Source organism: Arabidopsis thaliana, chromosome 5, assembly GCF_000001735.4.
Source record: "Arabidopsis thaliana chromosome 5, partial sequence".
NCBI classification, from domain to species: Eukaryota; Viridiplantae; Streptophyta; class Magnoliopsida; order Brassicales; family Brassicaceae; genus Arabidopsis; species Arabidopsis thaliana.
In genome coordinates this window covers 16,253,098-16,269,919 of record NC_003076.8, presented here as the reverse complement: position 1 = coordinate 16,269,919, position 16,822 = coordinate 16,253,098, and the positions used below count along the sequence as shown (strand labels likewise).

At 37.8% G+C, this 16,822-nt stretch overlaps 4 protein-coding genes and 1 pseudogene across 8 annotated transcripts; 2 read left to right on the top strand and 3 right to left on the bottom strand.

The window, feature by feature from the left end:
* Positions 1-86: 86 nt before the first annotated feature.
* Positions 87-763, bottom strand: AT5G40620 (uncharacterized protein). Its single transcript, NM_123426.2, has one exon. It carries the CDS (start codon positions 655-657, stop codon positions 265-267), a length of 393 nt encoding a protein of 130 aa, NP_198878.1. The 5' UTR covers positions 658-763; the 3' UTR covers positions 87-264.
* A 1,750-nt stretch (positions 764-2,513) lies between these two features.
* Positions 2,514-5,091, top strand: GPDHp (NAD-dependent glycerol-3-phosphate dehydrogenase family protein). Its single transcript, NM_123425.5, has 10 exons — positions 2,514-2,914; positions 3,158-3,234; positions 3,320-3,392; positions 3,468-3,685; positions 3,765-3,872; positions 3,976-4,077; positions 4,170-4,290; positions 4,383-4,437; positions 4,520-4,568; positions 4,703-5,091. Exons 1-10 carry the CDS (start codon positions 2,662-2,664, stop codon positions 4,847-4,849), a joined length of 1,203 nt encoding a protein of 400 aa, NP_198877.1. The 5' UTR covers positions 2,514-2,661; the 3' UTR covers positions 4,850-5,091.
* Positions 5,092-5,454: 363 nt separating this feature from the next.
* On the bottom strand, positions 5,455-10,691 carry AT5G40605 (annotated as a pseudogene; the record flags this gene model as incomplete). The annotated part of the gene is made up of 1 exon: positions 5,455-10,691.
* A 2,399-nt stretch (positions 10,692-13,090) lies between these two features.
* On the top strand, positions 13,091-16,451 carry AT5G40600 (bromodomain testis-specific protein). Of its 4 annotated transcripts, none has more exons than NM_001344345.1 (8): positions 13,091-13,272; positions 13,458-13,714; positions 13,807-14,063; positions 14,153-14,266; positions 14,347-14,436; positions 14,526-14,584; positions 14,702-14,858; positions 14,942-16,451. In NM_001344345.1, exons 3-8 carry the CDS (start codon positions 13,809-13,811, stop codon positions 15,011-15,013), a joined length of 747 nt encoding a protein of 248 aa, NP_001330987.1. In that variant the 5' UTR covers positions 13,091-13,272; positions 13,458-13,714; positions 13,807-13,808; the 3' UTR covers positions 15,014-16,451. The 4 variants fall into 4 exon arrangements, with proteins under 4 accessions (NP_001330987.1, NP_198876.2, NP_001330986.1 ...); NM_123424.2 differs by lacking the exon at positions 13,458-13,714 and adding an exon at positions 13,317-13,380 and having other exon boundaries at positions 13,760-14,063; NM_001344347.1 differs by lacking the exon at positions 13,458-13,714.
* AT5G40595 (uncharacterized protein) lies at positions 15,841-16,410 on the bottom strand (the record flags this gene model as incomplete). Its single annotated transcript, NM_148064.1, has 2 exons — positions 15,841-15,999; positions 16,144-16,410. The coding sequence occupies 2 exons, from the start codon at positions 16,408-16,410 to the stop codon at positions 15,841-15,843; spliced, it is 426 nt and encodes a 141-aa protein (NP_680369.1).
* Positions 16,452-16,822: the final 371 nt, after the last annotated feature.

Below are 16,822 nucleotides of genomic sequence, written 5' to 3'. Positions count from 1 at the left end.
TAAATCGATTTTGATTTTAGGCCACTGAAAGGACAGATTTCCATTTATCTAACAAATGGTAAGTTTTTGATTTTGAACTAACCAACTCGATATGAAAAAAAAAACAGTTCTACCGTGCTGCAAGCCGTATCATACATATGTAGTTATTCCAAAACGTTTATTGGATCTTAGATTGATGCCACAAAAAAAATCCATTAAATTTACGTTGCATGTGTACAATTAATTAATGGATTATGAGCCAAAACAACATCGTTTTATTAACCCTCAAAATAAAAACAATCCAGCAGCAACGACAAAGACGACGAAAGAGGAAGAATAAGAAGAAGAAGCTGAGTCCTTAGGCTGATTTGCTTTCTTATCTGATTTACCTTCAGGTTGTGCAAACTCATCAGCTTCTTTATCTTCTTCTTCGACAAGTGGCAAGTCATCTTGCACGACTTTGACTCCATCAGGTGCTAGATTCATAGGGACTTCGTAATCAGAGTAATCTGCAGGAACGACCGTTGCGTTAACCGTGGAGATGAAGGGGGTCTCCGGAAAAAAAAAGTTTGTGCTATTTGACGGTGGAGAAGGTGCAGATGAATTGGCGGCATAAGCTCCACCGGCTAGAGCAAGACCTATGAAAAGAATTACGAAAGAGAAATGTTGTCGAGACATATAAATTTTTATGTATAGATTGATCCTTTTTCGATTCAATATCGGCTTTTAACGCGAAATGGTATAAATGTAGAGAAATCAATGAAGAAAATTGAAGAGTATGAATAAAAAGGAAAAAGGGAGATAAATAGGGGATTTAAAGCTATTAATTATGAGATGGATATGTTTGGTAATTTAAAACAGGTGTTAATTTAGACTCTAAACTTTAGAGTTTATGTGTGTTTTCCGTTGTGAATTAGCCAAAATTGAATCATACAGGCTGTGTTTTTCCACAGTTTTTAGAATATGGTTTCATATTTTTTTTAGCGTTTGTGGTTGCTTTTCGTTAAAGTGATAACTTTGAACTGTGCATGGGTTGTTATTAATTAGAGCAATACGTCAAACGGATTTGATAACACTATATATATATAAAAAAATCTAAAGATTGAAACTGATGGATCATAACACAAATATAATAATCTAATTAATTATAAGATAAAAGTTTCAATTGATAACAGTACATAATCGGTTTTGTTTCTAGTTTTGTGGTTTCTGTATATATCCATGGAGAGATTATGAACTTGTAAGGTATGTAATGAATATATTTTCATGTCTTGAATTTACCAAACCATACATTATATTATATAGTTTAGAAGACGAAAACTATGTCGTGAATTCGTGATACGTGGACTTCGAGCCATTTAAAAAAATATGTCGTGTACTCACTCGCTTTTCGGATCAAACCAACGCAAATCGTACGCCACTAACTAACGATAAAAGCTCACATAGATTGCTATATGACGCACAAAACAAATAGTGATAAGTCAAATCTATATATACATTTTCGATGAAGTACGTAAACATAATTACACTATCTAATTAACCAAACACATACTCTAATTTTTTTTCCTACGGAGCTTGTTGCGCCTAATCTAATCCAAAAGTGGTTCATGTGAAAAGTTACAAGTAGACGAACAAGCTACCGCATGACTCGGTTACTCAGTATCCGAACTCGGTCAAAAATAGACATTTTATTTACACTTTTCACGGTTAAGATACATTCTAAAGCATACTTGGTCTAAAACTTTCTAAACATATCAAACTCCTCAAAACTTTTGTATATCATTTTTTTTCCCTTCCAACTTTTGTATATCATATGTAGGTGTTTTCTAACCTATACATTTTCCAAGCTCACTATGAATTGAATGTTAGAAAGACTTGGAAAGGCACTAGTGACTAGACTAGTATTCAGTGGCGGAGTGAGAACAAATTTTCTTTTTATTGTGATCAATATTACAATAAACAAAAATGACAATATCTTAGTGATTTTGATATGTTGAGTGATTTAGACTGTTTTTCTCTCATAACCGTCGTATTCCTACTTATACCCAAATTTAAGTTTTTTTTTTTGTTTTGTCATCCGCTTTTAATTAAATCCAAATTTAAGTTTGGTAAAACAAACTTATAGAAAAAATGTTAAGTGTTCTCGAAATTTGAATCCCATGTATGCAAACAATTCATGTAATTATCATTTGGAACTAAGAATTTTACGTTACAATAACATATGGAAAATTCAATAGAAAAACAAATATTATGTAATTATGCATCTCGTTTTTTTTTGTTTTTTTTTTTACCCATCATACATCTCGATTTATGAAGTTTACGTTACACTAATTTATAGAAACCTCAATATAAAAATAAATACGCTAACACAATTATCAATCTAGAAATATAATTGTTTTTGGTCGGAATTTAGGAACATAATTAATTCATATTTGTTTTTAACAAAAATAAAATAAAAACTAATGATTTTTTAAAGATAATAATAACAGAAGTAAAAAAAAAAAGAAAAAAAAAGGAGAGGATTAGGAAGAGAGGAGGAAACATAGAGCAAATCGCCAAGATCCAACCATCGAAACATGGCGGCTTATAGAGAATTGAAGACACTGCTACTGTTACTTCCACGTAAACGTTTCTCTCTCTCTCTCAACGTCAAACGTGTCCCCTTTCAAATCTCCATCTTCCATGCGCTTCCGATCATTCTTCTTCTCCTCCTCTATCTTCTCCCTTTCACATTCTCGCTCTCCTTCTCTTTCTTCCTCTCGTTTCTCCTCTCTCTCCGCCGCTATGTCTCCTGCTCTCGAGAAATCCCGACAAGGCAATGGTGGATGTAATGATGATTCGAAATCTAAGGTCACGGTCGTTGGTAGTGGCAATTGGGGAAGTGTTGCTGCTAAGCTCATTGCTTCTAATGCCCTCAAGCTTCCTTCTTTCCATGGTAATTAACGTTTCTGTCGCTCCTCCGTTACAAATTTGGGATCTTTCTTTTTATATGATATGGTTGATGATTTGGGTTTGTGTCATTATCATCTCAATGCTCTGTTTTTTTTTGAAACATTGTTTCTGCAAAACTCATACTTTTATCTGTGAAAAAATTGAAACTTTGGGCAAAGTTGATAATTGTTCAAGTTTTGAATGGTTGAAGAAGAAATGGTTTTGATGAATACCCAATGATTTTCAGATGAAGTGAGGATGTGGGTGTTTGAGGAGGTTCTACCAAATGGTGAGAAGCTCAATGATGTTATCAACAAGACCAATGTAAGAAGAACAAATGGATGACTTTGGTCTTCATTGATTTATGAGTTTTAGTTTCCATTTTACTATTTATTGGTTTCTTGAGTAGGAAAATGTCAAGTACCTCCCTGGGATTAAGCTAGGAAGAAATGTTGTTGCGGATCCTGACCTTGAAAATGCAGGTTAGTGTGACTCTCACTCATGAGCTTTTTCTCCTTTTACATGATCTTGAAATTGATGGTTTTTAAATTATGCAGTGAAGGACGCGAACATGTTGGTTTTTGTTACACCGCATCAGTTTATGGATGGTATATGCAAGAAGTTAGATGGAAAGATCACAGGAGATGTTGAGGCTATATCTCTTGTTAAAGGAATGGAAGTGAAGAAGGAAGGTCCTTGTATGATCTCAAGTCTCATTTCCAAGCAACTTGGTATCAATTGTTGTGTTCTTATGGGCGCAAACATTGCAAACGAGGTTGTTACATGATCCAAATTTGACTACTTTGGGTCATTTCTGTTTTTACATTTCTGTGACTAATTATAATGTTATACAGATAGCTGTGGAGAAGTTTAGTGAAGCAACGGTTGGATATAGAGGGAGTAGAGAAATAGCGGACACATGGGTTCAGTTGTTTAGTACTCCGTATTTTATGGTCACACCGGTAAGAAGTCTTGATGCTTCTTTTAGTTTTGTTCCTGGTTGTTAAATGGCTAAGTTGTTACTTGTGGAAATCATTCCTCATATAAAGGTTGTGTTGAAAACAGGTCCATGATGTGGAAGGAGTAGAGTTATGTGGGACTTTGAAGAATGTAGTTGCTATTGCAGCGGGTTTCGTGGACGGTTTGGAAATGGGTAATAACACAAAGGTAAGTTCAAATGAAAAGTTTTATTGTTTCCTATTAGGAGACGTAAGTAGTTTCTAGAGATCTCAAGCTGTTTACTTGTAAATCATCTTTAGGCTGCAATCATGAGGATTGGTCTAAGAGAGATGAAAGCACTCTCAAAGCTTTTGTTTCCATCTGTTAAAGATAGTACTTTCTTCGAGAGCTGCGGTGTAGCAGATGTCATTACAACTTGCTGTAAGAACTGAATCAAAACCCGAGTTATTTTCGCCTTTTTGTCCATTGTTACAGCGATTCCCTTTTGACTCTTCTTTCACTGACTATTACAGTAGGAGGAAGAAACCGGAGAGTTGCGGAAGCATTTGCAAAAAGCAGAGGAAAAAGGTCTTACCTTTGTTAATCACATTTCACTGCAACTGCTTTTAGTTATCACTGTTTTGATGGTTTGGTGGTGTAAACGTCACAGGTCTTTTGATGAGCTTGAAGCAGAGATGCTACAAGGGCAAAAGCTACAGGTAGACTTTGTGAAGAACATAATACTCTTTAGTTTTGTCTGGTTAATCATCTTCGATTCTGCTTGTGAGGATTATAGTCCTAAATTAGAAAGTGGTTCTCTTTGTGTCTTATGTCTGACTGTTGCTTATTAAAGGGGGTATCGACGGCAAGAGAGGTCTACGAGGTGTTGAAACATTGTGGATGGTTGGAGATGTTTCCGCTCTTTTCAACGGTTCACCAAATCTGCACTGGTCGTCTTCAACCTGAAGCCATCGTCCAATACCGCGAGAACAAACTATAACTTTTTATTGATGGTACATTCATCTTCAAAGATTGATGAATTTGATGTAGAGGTTAACGTTTTTGTGTGCGCCTGTTTGCTGGTTAGTGAACCTTGTAGCTTGCTTGGACCGAGTTTTCAAATGGACTTAAATTTAAAATGGATTTTGTAAAACAATGGCCTTCTTGGACAAAGTTTGCGAATTTATAAAATTAAGCCCAATATAACTCAATTTGGATCCATACAAAAGTTTTTAAATCAAGGTTATAAAGCCTGTTCAAGGCCTGATAATTCTTTATTGAATTGCCCGTTAAGTTTATATAAAAGGTTCGAACTTTCTTTTTTTTTTTTTTTTTTTTTTATTTATAATTCTTTTTTTTTTGCTAAAAATGTTAATTTTCATTATATGAATAAGAGGCTTTTACAAAAACGAAAGGCCTATACTAGAGTAGCCGAGGCAAAAAATAAAACAAGGCTACAATAGAGATTTAGGGAAGATATAAGGTTAGCGAATCCAAAGCACCATGAGGTTGCGCCATCTCTTTCTGTGGTAGCGAGAGGAGATGATGTTACGAATCTCGCGGTCGACAATCTTGAAGATGATAAGAGGAGCGATCCTAAGATTGTTATGGAGGACATTGTTGCGCTGACGCCAAAATGATAGCATGGGCTGAGACTTTTCTGAGGAGGGAAGGCGCCGAAGAAGAGGAAGAACGCATCCAAGAGAGGAGCTCTGCCCAAGAGCAAAACAGCCTCTGTCGCGGACATAAGCGAGAAAACGCTAATCTCCAAACTTGAGCCGCAAATTCACAGGAAAAAAGGAGATGGTCTCTGGATTCAGTCTCAATAGTGCATAAGCAACAATCGAAAGACTGGATATGGCCCCAAGAGGCTAGCCTTTGACGAGTTGGGAGTCTATCCAACTGACTAATCCACATGTTGAAGGCATGCTTAGGAACAACACCCTTGAACCAAACAGCCTTTGCCCAGTCCAATTCCGGTGCTCTTGGTCTAATAGCATCCCAGGTCCTTGCCGAAACCTTGACAAACAACACCACCAACAACCCAATCAAAGGAGTCTTCAATTGTAGCAGGAGAGGGGGTCGTGATGGTAGAGATGTGGTCATGGATGGCTTGAGCTGGACCAGACCGAGAAAGGGGGAGCTTCCAACCATTAACCCCAAAAGCCTCAACCACCCTAGCGTTAAGAGGGATGCGAAGTGATCTTGAGCTATAATCACCCATAACCTTTATCAGCGGACCAAGGGAAGTCCAACTGTCATGCCAGAAGTGAGCTATGCGGCCATTACCCAAGTTGCATTTAACAAACTGCTCCGCCAAAGGTCTAAGGAACAAGAGCATACGCCAAGACCAAGGATCTGATGGGGATGGAGCCACATCCCAAAAAGACCTGCTTCTAAGATGGTGATGAGAGTGCCAAGAAACCCAAAGCGAACCTTGATGATTAAAGAGAAGCCAAATAAGACGCAAACAAAGCGTTTTGTTCCACTCGGAGAATCTTCTAAGGCCAAGCCCACCTTCATTTTATGGGAGGCAAAGAGCAAACCAAGAGACCTTTGCTCCTCTACTACCATCAATGTTTCCCGCCCAAAGGAACCTAGCACAAAGGCTTTCAATCTTCTTAATGCAACCCTTTGGCAGCAAGAAAGTGGACATCCAAAAGTTGACGGTACCATAGATAACGGAAGCAATAAGTTGAACTCTACCTGCGTAAGATAAACAATTTGTTGCCCATGATCTGAATTTTTTGGAGATTTTTTCCAGGAGAGGCTCATACTCAGCGATGCGCAACTTCCTACACATAAGCGGAAGCCCAAGATACCGGATAGGGAGGCAGCCTTGCGGAAAACCATAGGCCGCCAAAGAGTTTCTCTCAGCCTGCTCTAGACCAGCACAAAAAAAATGACTTTTATCTTTGTTCACCTTTAGTCCAGACCAAGAAGCAAAGTCCTCAAGAGTCTCACAAATACCGTGCAAGGAAGAACTACCACCATCAAAGAATATCATAACATCGTCGGCGAACATCAAATGAGAGATGTAGAGATCAGAAGCTTTCAGGTGGTAGCGAATGTAACCTGAGTCAAACCGAGAATGGAGCAACTTTGAGAAGACTTCCATTGCAAGAACGAAAAGGTAGGGAGAAAGAGGGTCACCCTGTCTCAGCCCTTTAGCACTCTTGAAAAAACCACCACAACAACCATTTACAGAGACAGTGAAAGTTGGTGTGGAAATGCATTGGTGAATCCAATTAATGAACTTAGTAGGGACCCCAAGAGCAAGCAAAGCTGCAATGATAAATTCCCAACGCACCGAATCAAAAGCTTTTCGAAGATCCACCTTTAACATACCTCTCGGAGAGATGTTCCTCCAATTGTATCCGTGAACCATCTCAGTGGCAAGCAAGACATTCTCAGCGAGGAGCCTTCCAGGGAGAAAAGCTGATTGAGAAGGAGAGATAACACAAGAGAGCAGCTTCTGAAGACGATCTGTGAGAAGCCTGGCAATGACTTTGTACAGGGTATTCATGCAAGAGATAGGTCTAAAATCTGAAGTACAAGAGGCATTAGGAAACTTGGGAATGAGAAAAATGGTAGTTGCATTCCATTGCTTAAGCAAGTTACCCGAAATAAAAAATTCTCTCACAACAGCGGTGACCTCAGCACCAATGCAACTCCAAGCTGCCTTAAAGAACTCAACCGGAAAGCCATCCGGGCCACAAGCTTTGTTACTAGGGAGACCAAAGAAAGCAGCCTTGATATCTTCATCAGAGAACATGGCTTCCAAATCAGCCACCTGAGAACCGGGACATCTGTAAGTAAGCAGCAAATTCATGTCATCTTGCTCCAACGAATAAGGGTCGATATCATCACTCAAGAGATTTTCAAAATAAAGAGCACAGTGGTCAGCGATGCCTTGTTGCGAGTCAATTTGGGTCCCTGAATCATCCACTAAAGTAGTGATAGTGTTAACAGATTTCCTCGAATCAGCCATTCTGTGAAAATAACGTGTGTTGCCATCACCCTCCGCAAACCAAGTCACTCAGGAACGTTGACGAAAAAAGCTCTCTTCAGCAGTGGCAAGGATCTGCCATTTACGTTGAGCCTCTAATTCATGAGCAGCATTTTCCAGGGAGGGATTATCAAGAGTAAGATTTTGAAAACTCAAAAGAGTCTCATGAGCCTCCTCAGTTCTTTTTTCAAAGTTTGAATAATTCAGCCTGCTAAAGTCTTTGATTGGTTTCTTCAGAGCCTTAAGCTTCTTTGACACCCGGAACATAGACGATCCCACCACATTAGTCGAGTACCAAACATCCCACACCAAATTTAAAAACTCCGGGTTTTTCAACAAAAAGTTAAAGAACTTGAAGGGCCGCTTCGCTTTGATCGGGTCTAATTCCAGCACAACACCACAAGATGCATGATCTGAAAAATCTGGCGGACCAAACAAACCAAAAGAGGATGGGAATAAGTTGGACCAGCTCTCATTTACTAAGATGCGATCTATCTTCTTTGCAACTGGTCTAGTTCTACTTTTATTCCACCAAGTGAAAGAGCTGCCCTTGTAAACAAGATCAGACAGTTCAGCATCCAACAAACATTCTCTGAAGTCTCTTATCCTCCTATCCACATTGAGTGAAACATGCCTAGAGTGCTCATGAGGATGAAGAACCTGATTAAAATCTCCTAGCATGATCCAAGGTCTATTAAAAGTGACCGGAGAAGCTCCCAAAGCAGTGATCTCTCTCCATAACTCTTTTCTCTTATCATCTTCGTTGGCCGCATATACCACAGAGATAACAATCCAAGTGCGAGAATTAGGGAGAAGAACCTCGCAAGTGATCATCTGCAACGATTTGGCAACAATAACAACCTCAACAGATGGGTCCCATAACACCCATATCTTCCTTAAATCTGAGAAACCATAGTTCTCATCAAAAAACCAACCAGGCAGCAGAGCATTAATAAACTTCTTGTCCTTTGGTTGCTTCACGTGCGTCTCTATGACGCCTCCAAAAATAGGCCTATTGACCTTAAACCATTTTTTAAAGCCGCTACGATGACTAGGAATGTTAAAACCACGGACATTCCAACAAAAAATTGGTGTACACATATTAATGAGATGATTTGAGGCTCTTGCCTCTTTGGATCTTCTGCTGCCTCTTAGACAGCACCCTGATAAATCTCTCCTCTTCTGAATCAGTCGACAAAACATCAGACGAATCCTCTTCAACGTCCCCTTCTGAAAGAACAGGTTGCTCACGCCCAACAGCCATACTATTATCAGACAAAGCACTAACCAGGGCACTATTGCTTGATTCACCTTGAAACCGATCCTTTCCCACTCCTAGAGGCCTGCCAACAGAGAGAAACTCCTCGACACTCCCAGCATCACCAACACCAGTAGGAGAAGACACCATAGAGACTCTAGGAGGGACTTTAACCTGCCATTCTTTGCTAGATAAACCTTTAGCCTTTTCTTTTTCCGAATCAATGAATGGAACAAGGGCAGGGGATTTGGATCTCCTAACCCTCCTGCTTCGGCGCTTCTTAATACCAGACACACTCAACTTTGGGCAGCCATCATAGACATGAGCTGTGGAGGAGCAAGCGGTGCAAGTGATAGGAGCAGCCTTACAGTGTTTCAGAGTGTGGCCAATCTCCTTACAATGAGAACAAATTGGAGGCATCCATGGGCTGGAAACCAAAACCCTACATATGTCACCGGATTGGAAACGGACGTTGACTGCCTCAGGTAATGGTTTCTTCGGATCGATTATCGTAAAGACTTTTGCCACATCAAGATTCGTTTTATTTGCAGTGGAGGGATGCAAGAATTTGGGATCTCCAACCAGTCCCGCAATGCGCTCAAGACCATCCTCATTAAAAAACTGGAAAGGAACATTCCTTAGCTCAAGCCAAATAGGGGCAGAGGAGAGTTCTGGCTTAACTGGAACGACACCAGGCTCCCAATTAGCAACAAACATTGTTTGGCCTTCGATTTGCCATAACCTCTGATTCAAAACCCTACTCCTAGTGAAAGAGTTTGGGATTCGGAAGAGAAAGGCATTGCCTTCCATTTTTGATACTGAAATGTCCCTATATTATCTGCTCCAAATACCATTAACAATGTTGTGAAGGGTTCCCTGAGAGGGAGGATCAGAGTAAAATTGCCCCAGAATAAAGCTATCCCAAGACTTTTTATTTCTCTCAATCACAGCGTTTGGGATTTCGATACAAAGCTCTCCAGAGGGAAAAGTGAAGCCTGAACCTTTTTTAGAGAGTTTCTTTGAAGACCCCTTCACTAAATCAACCCAAGAATCGGATCTAGGGGATTTTGGTTCAGTTGCTGGAACAGAAACCTGCTCCACAGTAGCACTCACAATTCTACCCGGAGTCGGTGCTTCTACTTCCACAACACACGGGAGAGGAGGGGCAGGAGCGGTGACTACCTCAGTCACGAGCTTCTCCTGAGAGGATATGGCCAAGTCCGTCGAAACGACAGTCGATTGGGCATTTGTGACAACCGTCAACAACTTGTTAACAGCTGAGGAAACTGACGTCTCAACACCGGAGGCGGAGATATCATCAGAGGGGCGAGCAATTTCAGAGGGACAAGGCGTAACTGAGCTTTGCACGACTAACGAGGCAACAATCTGGGACAGATCTGCACTAAGAGGCGACGGATCTGAGGCAGGAATCGCTGGAGAGACAACCAGGGGCAGAGGAGAGGTCGGAGGAAAAGAAGAACGACCTTTGACGGCGAGGGGAGCTGAAGCACGCGCTAAGACGGCACCGAACTTAGAAGTACCAGGGACCAGCCCACGGAGGGGCTTCTTCTTCTTCTTGGGCATCAAAAGAAATTTCCGACCACACGGCGTGAGGCCGGCGTCGGTGGGAGAAAAGAGTTTTCAGATGGCGACTTCAGAAGGAGAGAGAAGAGGTAAACCACGTTTGTCCCAAAAATACGATTGATCAAATAATACGATTTAATTAAATTTCAAAACAATTGTTATCATTAATGACAGGGCCATTCTCATAAATACCATTTTAATGAGTTTTTGTTCCAATAATACCTTAAAAAATTTGTGTGTTTTTTTTTCTGAAAATACCACAAGTTTAATACTGTATTGAACTTTAAACCTTCAAAACTAAATAGTAAACCCTAAAAAAATAATCCTTAAACCCTAAAAACTAAACCTAAAATAATAAATCTAAAATTTTAAAATTTAAATTCCTTAAAATTAATTAATCATCTATTTTTTTTTAAGATCTTGAATTTGAACTTATAATTATTTTTCTTCATTTGTTTGCTATTTTTTTAATTACGTTTTGCTTATGTTTTGTTTATTTTTTTCTTATTTTCATTTTTTTGTTTACCTTTTTTTTTAATTCTTTAATATTATAGTTCATCATTAATTATTGTAATACTATATTCTTTTAATTTCGGATGGTTTAAGATGTTTCCACTGTTTTCACCAGTTCCACCAAATTTGCATAGGTCGGGTTCAACCTAAAGAGATATTTTCTATTACCGCTAGTTCAAAGCTTAATTGATATTGCTGATCGCATTCATTAAATACGTTAAATAATTTATGATGTATTTTTTATTTTCTGGGGAAAAAATAAAATAAGTGAGAATGAATGAAGTAGACTTACATCTTTTAACCATTTTTGTTCAATATTCTATGAAATCTTGAATATGTCTAGCAAAAATGTTGTTGCTTATTCTCCTACCACACCACGAAAACAAAAGATACAAATATATGAAAGTGTTACCTAACAAGGAATGAGTACATTCATTAGTTTTCATATTAACAATGTTAGATAAGTATATCTTAAGCAATCTGAATTCAGGCCAAAAACTAGTAAAAGAATTTAAAGAGAAATAATTACCGCAACCTATATATAATTATATAGATCATTAAAACCGATTAAATCCGATTAACACATAATTAAACCGAATTTAACAGAAGTAACAGCTTTACTTCTGGGCGATGAAGTGTATGATTGGTGCCGACAACCAAGAAGTAGCATTTTTTACAGACTGTTCAGACCTGGTGAAGATGGTGTTTTCCCCAACCGAATGGCCAGCGTTTTCAACTTATTTGGAGGAATTCAAGACCGATAAGGAAGAATTCATAAGATTTTCTTTATCTTTAATTTCTCGAACTGCAAATGTAAAGGCACAAATTGACACGAAAAATTCGTATTGAACCGCTTTATATCACTTATGTAAACAATTTTCCTCAGAATTGACTCTTTTGAGGTGTAAATAAAATCTGATGACAAAAAAGAAAAAAAAAATGAATTTAAGAATCTTACATCACAATAATACATTTTTCACGATTTATTTTCATATGATCACGACCTACATCTCAAAGCTTTGGAGCCACCACTTCAGCTAAAGCATGAGCTTCGTCACCGTTAACCATGTGCAGAGAAACACGTCCTCCCCTTTCTGTAGTCACCATATGCACATAAGTTTTTCGAACATGTTGACAAAACACATACGAGAAATTTGCTTCCACATTCCAATTCAACATTCACTTTCCTGTCAATAAATAATATCGTATTACAAGCGAAGAGAGAAAAATTAATCTGATTTAATGATATATATGGTAGATGTTACTTTTTCTTTTCTCTTTTTTTCTATTCAACTGTTTATTGGGTAATTGATTGTTAATATATGGTGGGTTTGGATCGAACTCATGTTGTATATTCAATATTGTATTCATCTATTTAAAAGTTGAATTATTCAAATGAAGTATCTAATTAATCATTTTACTATATATTAACAATCAATTACCAAATAAAGAAAACTTACAAAATTAAAATACAAAACAGTGGAAATATCTTTTACATGTTTTACACATACTATTTGAAATATTCTGAATTAGAAACCTGATTACATATTGAGTTTTTTTGAGGACTTAATTTAGAATGGATTCTGTAAAACAATGGCTTTCTTCCACATTATTTTTTAATGCAACTAATTAAAAATAAATTCTATACATTAAATTTATGTGATGTGAAACAAAATGAATAATGCAAACTATGTATTTTGAAATAAAGTAAACAAATATCAAAATGGGTATAACATAAATGTACTGTGACTAAACCAAAAATGAAAAAAAAAAAAAAAAACATGTACTGCATATAACGGCCTAAATGGACCACGTGTGAGTGTGAAGTGCGTCAGTGCGTGTCTACTTAAAGAAACGGCATACATTCATTTATTGCTAGCCATCAAAACGGCAAGCAGTCTAAATTCGTAGGTATGATAAAGATCATCAAAATTCTAGAAGATGACGATTCCCGTTCCGTTAGAATCGTTGTTTCCTCTACTTCATCGCAGTGTTAACTGTTCCTTTTTACCCGGTGGTGCGATTCTAATCTCCGGCGACTTCTCCGATTTCATAGTCGGTGAGCGTCCTTCTCGCTCCTTTCCTTTACTTCTCTATTTATAGAACAAGATCTTTTTGACAATGTTGGTTTTGAAATCGCTCGTCTCGTGGCTCGTCTCGTTTTCTTGTACCTAACCCTAATTTACATATGTCGATGCTTATATACTAAACGATTTCTATCTTTCTCCTTTGTTTTCGTGGTAGATTCGATTTCTTTTGTGTATCTGAACCTCACTGTGAAATTGTTTCATCGATGCTTGTGAAATTGATGGATGTATAGTGTCCCACATCAAAATTGAATGCGGTGTTATGGTCAAAATCTTGGTGCATGAGGCTTTCTCTGGGATTCTATTTACCCTCAGGGCATAGAATTTGATGAACTGATGTTGTTGATCTAAGAAATTGGGTTTTAGGTGAAGATTTGTGTGCTAATGTTTTGATTATACGCAAAGATAATGTAGGTATAGTGAAGTATTGTTCAACATTTATCGACAATTGTGTCTGAGTTCTCTATCTGGTGCTGAGATTTGCTTTTGTTATATTCCTGAATCAGCGATGAGTAAAAGAGCTGCGGAAGAAATGACTCCTTCATTGGAGAGCAATAGAACTGGACCAGACTTTTTTGGCTACTACAGAGCTCAAGTAGAAGAGCTCTTGTCTCAAGAAGAGAAGATACCTCATCATAACCATGTGGATGCTAAGAAGTCTTCTGCTGAGATTATAGGAGCTGAGTTGTCGGATGTCAAACAGGAGAAGTTGAATGCCTTGTTAAGGCAGTGTGTGTTGAATTCCATTCCAGAAGTTGATGAGGTACACTGAGTTATACTTGAAAATCATAATTGGTATCATGACGCGTAGCTATAAGAGACATTAATATTAGCTATGCAATTTGTTTGCAGATGCAGTCTCGTGTTGATTCAATGTATCTGATGTCTCAGTTGAGTAATAAAAAACGGTCAACCTTACCAACCAATGCTGAGTCTGTGATTCCTGAGGATCCTAGGTGTAAAGAGGTGAGATGATGTGGTTCATGCATTCTGTGTCTGATAGATGTTTATGGAATCATTTTTGTTACTCACATTTGTTTCCTTAGGTGGAAGATGATTTACGATTACTTATGAAGTCTGATCCTAGTCTTGTTAAGGAAATAGTGGGCAAACATTCAAGTGATCTACTTGCCAGAGTAATACTCTCTAAGGAACTTTCTTCTTCTGTTCACATTTCGAGATCCCAAAACATATAATGGTATTCTTTTCTCTCTGCTTTGACTAGTTGAACGAGAGACAGCAGCACCTTGAGAAGCTACTTGACAATGTGGTAACCACTTGCAGGTATAATGTACAATTTCTTGTCTCTCCTCTCTCTCTCTCTCTCTATATATATATATATAGATATACAATCTACTTTCAATTATTACTCATGTGTTTGTTTGTTAAGTCTATCAACAGACCTATGAGCCGTGGAGAGAAGCGAGATCTTCAGAAATCAATTAAGGAACTACCTGCAAAAAATCTTGAACGTGTTGCTGGAATCATCAAAAACCACTATGTAGCTTTGGGGAAAGAAATGCCTGATGATGTTTTCGTCATCAACATGGAGGAGGAGGTGGGCTTCTTGACATAAATTTATGGTCCAATCTCGTTCATATGGAAAATTATAACACAATTCAAAACAAATGTCTGTTCCAGGACAAAGTACTGCTTTGGAGATTGCATTATTTTGTTGTCGCAGTCCAGAGCGCAAGGAAACTCGCTAGCTGAGTAGTCCAGGTACATATATACTCAACTCCTTGTCCCAGATTGTGAGTATATTAGGAAATGACAAGGAGAAAACCTGGTACCCATTGTTTACTCGGATTATCTTACAATTTTGACTAGAAAGATCCGACCGGTTTTGGTTCAGTACATGGATTATAGGAAATGAAAAAGAAGATAATTTTTTTTTTTTTGACTTTTGTGGATTAACAAAGAAACTGCAAGATGAAGTTTGTGTAACTAGAGGTTTAGTTCTTTACAAATTTGGGTTTTCTACATTTTAATGACTCCTGCGTATGAGTTAGGTTTTATGATCTACAAATAAGAATCCTTAATCAGGAATAATGCCAAAAGTTATGTTGATAATGACTCCTGCGTATGAGTTAGGTTTTTCACAAATTACCAAACAAATGTTGTACTTTTTCATCAAAGGTTTGTTCTTTATCAGTCATTAAAGATCTAAAAACTGATTTTCTCATTAGAGAATTGACTGTTGAAGACTTGAGAGTAGTTAAGACATATGCTAGTAGTATGTGAGACTGAGTTTTAAGTAATTTTGGAATATTTACTTCCAAATTCCGCAAATAGAATCTTTAGGGTTATTTTGTAGTGTAAGAGTTTTGATTTGAGTACTTTGTTAAATCGTCATTTTTAGTTATCTATTGGCCTTAAGAGTCAAGCATTGTGCTTAATATTAGATTCACACTCTTCAACTTGATAATGATAATTCGATATTACGACATACATTATAAAAGTAAAAACTCAGATGCCTGGATGAGTTCGGAAAATAGTTGCATGAATCTCTTGACTTTGAATCCCAAATGTGAACCATCTTAGTTCGATTGACTCGAATCACTCGTCATGTGTCGAAACATGATTGTGCAAGTCGCTGTGTGGGCAAGATTCTTCATCATGGCGAAGACTAAAACAAGAAGCACAGTAGCCGAAAAGGTTTGAACAGTTCCTAGCTCATTCCCTATTCTCCGGAAATCCTGATCAGTTCAGAAATCCCGAGGAACACCCACGATTCGGACCCAAAATGTGATGGCCGATGGGTAGTCCTTGTGTATAATCGGTTCCCACCTTACAATAGAAAGCATCCAATGATTATAATTGAAAGTCTCCGTTTTCATCACCTCAAGAATATCTTCCTCTCTCTCGAAATCTAACCTGAACGTTCCCAATCCCAAGTCCCTCCCAACCACTTGACCCTCTAGTTTCCAGATTCTAGGCATCATCAAAACTAGTGATCCAACACTCTGAACGTCAGGATTCATAATCTTTCCGATAAGTGTCGTCCTCTTTAACCTTCTGATTAATTCCGAGTTGTCAAACATGCGAACTCGAATTGTTCTTGGCAGGGGCTTAATGCCCTTGCCATTGTTTTCTCCAAACCGCGACATGGTACCGTAAGAAACCGAGTTTGATCGTATGTAATGTCAATGTGTGAGTGTGACCTTGTCTGAATATTAATCTAATTTATAACACATAAGATCATCGGTGAAACTGCTACATGAATGAATCACAATTCGAATCATGAGGATCTCTTACATAATATTAACATAAATTGACAAGTTATTTTTGCATGATTGAATTCCATTACTGTTCCCCAGTGATTCTAATTTTTTTGACTAAGGAAACCATATCAATAATCAAGGATTCCGTAATCTGTTTATTATGACATTTCTATTACAGGATCCATTATGATTCATCCCACACGAAGATTTTCAAACTTGTGATTGTGAGCGTAACATAATCGAATCGATTACAAAGATATAAACTAACTAAAATATGTTAATTTATATTTTGTTTTTT

Excerpts from the sequence above, each read along its gene's own strand:
- AT5G40620 (NM_123426.2), bottom strand. The coding sequence starts at position 657 with ATGTCTCGACAACATTTCTCTTTCGTAATTCTTTTCATAGGTCTTGCT.
- AT5G40600 (NM_123424.2), top strand. The coding sequence starts at position 13,155 with ATGACGATTCCCGTTCCGTTAGAATCGTTGTTTCCTCTACTTCATCGC. Across the intron at positions 14,064-14,152 it reads CCATTCCAGAAGTTGATGAG|ATGCAGTCTCGTGTTGATTC; the intron begins GTACACTGAGTT and ends ATTTGTTTGCAG. Across the intron at positions 14,267-14,346 it reads AGGATCCTAGGTGTAAAGAG|GTGGAAGATGATTTACGATT; the intron begins GTGAGATGATGT and ends TTGTTTCCTTAG.
- GPDHp (NM_123425.5), top strand. The coding sequence starts at position 2,662 with ATGCGCTTCCGATCATTCTTCTTCTCCTCCTCTATCTTCTCCCTTTCA. Across the intron at positions 3,235-3,319 it reads ATGTTATCAACAAGACCAAT|GAAAATGTCAAGTACCTCCC; the intron begins GTAAGAAGAACA and ends TTTCTTGAGTAG. Across the intron at positions 4,291-4,382 it reads AGATGTCATTACAACTTGCT|TAGGAGGAAGAAACCGGAGA; the intron begins GTAAGAACTGAA and ends TGACTATTACAG.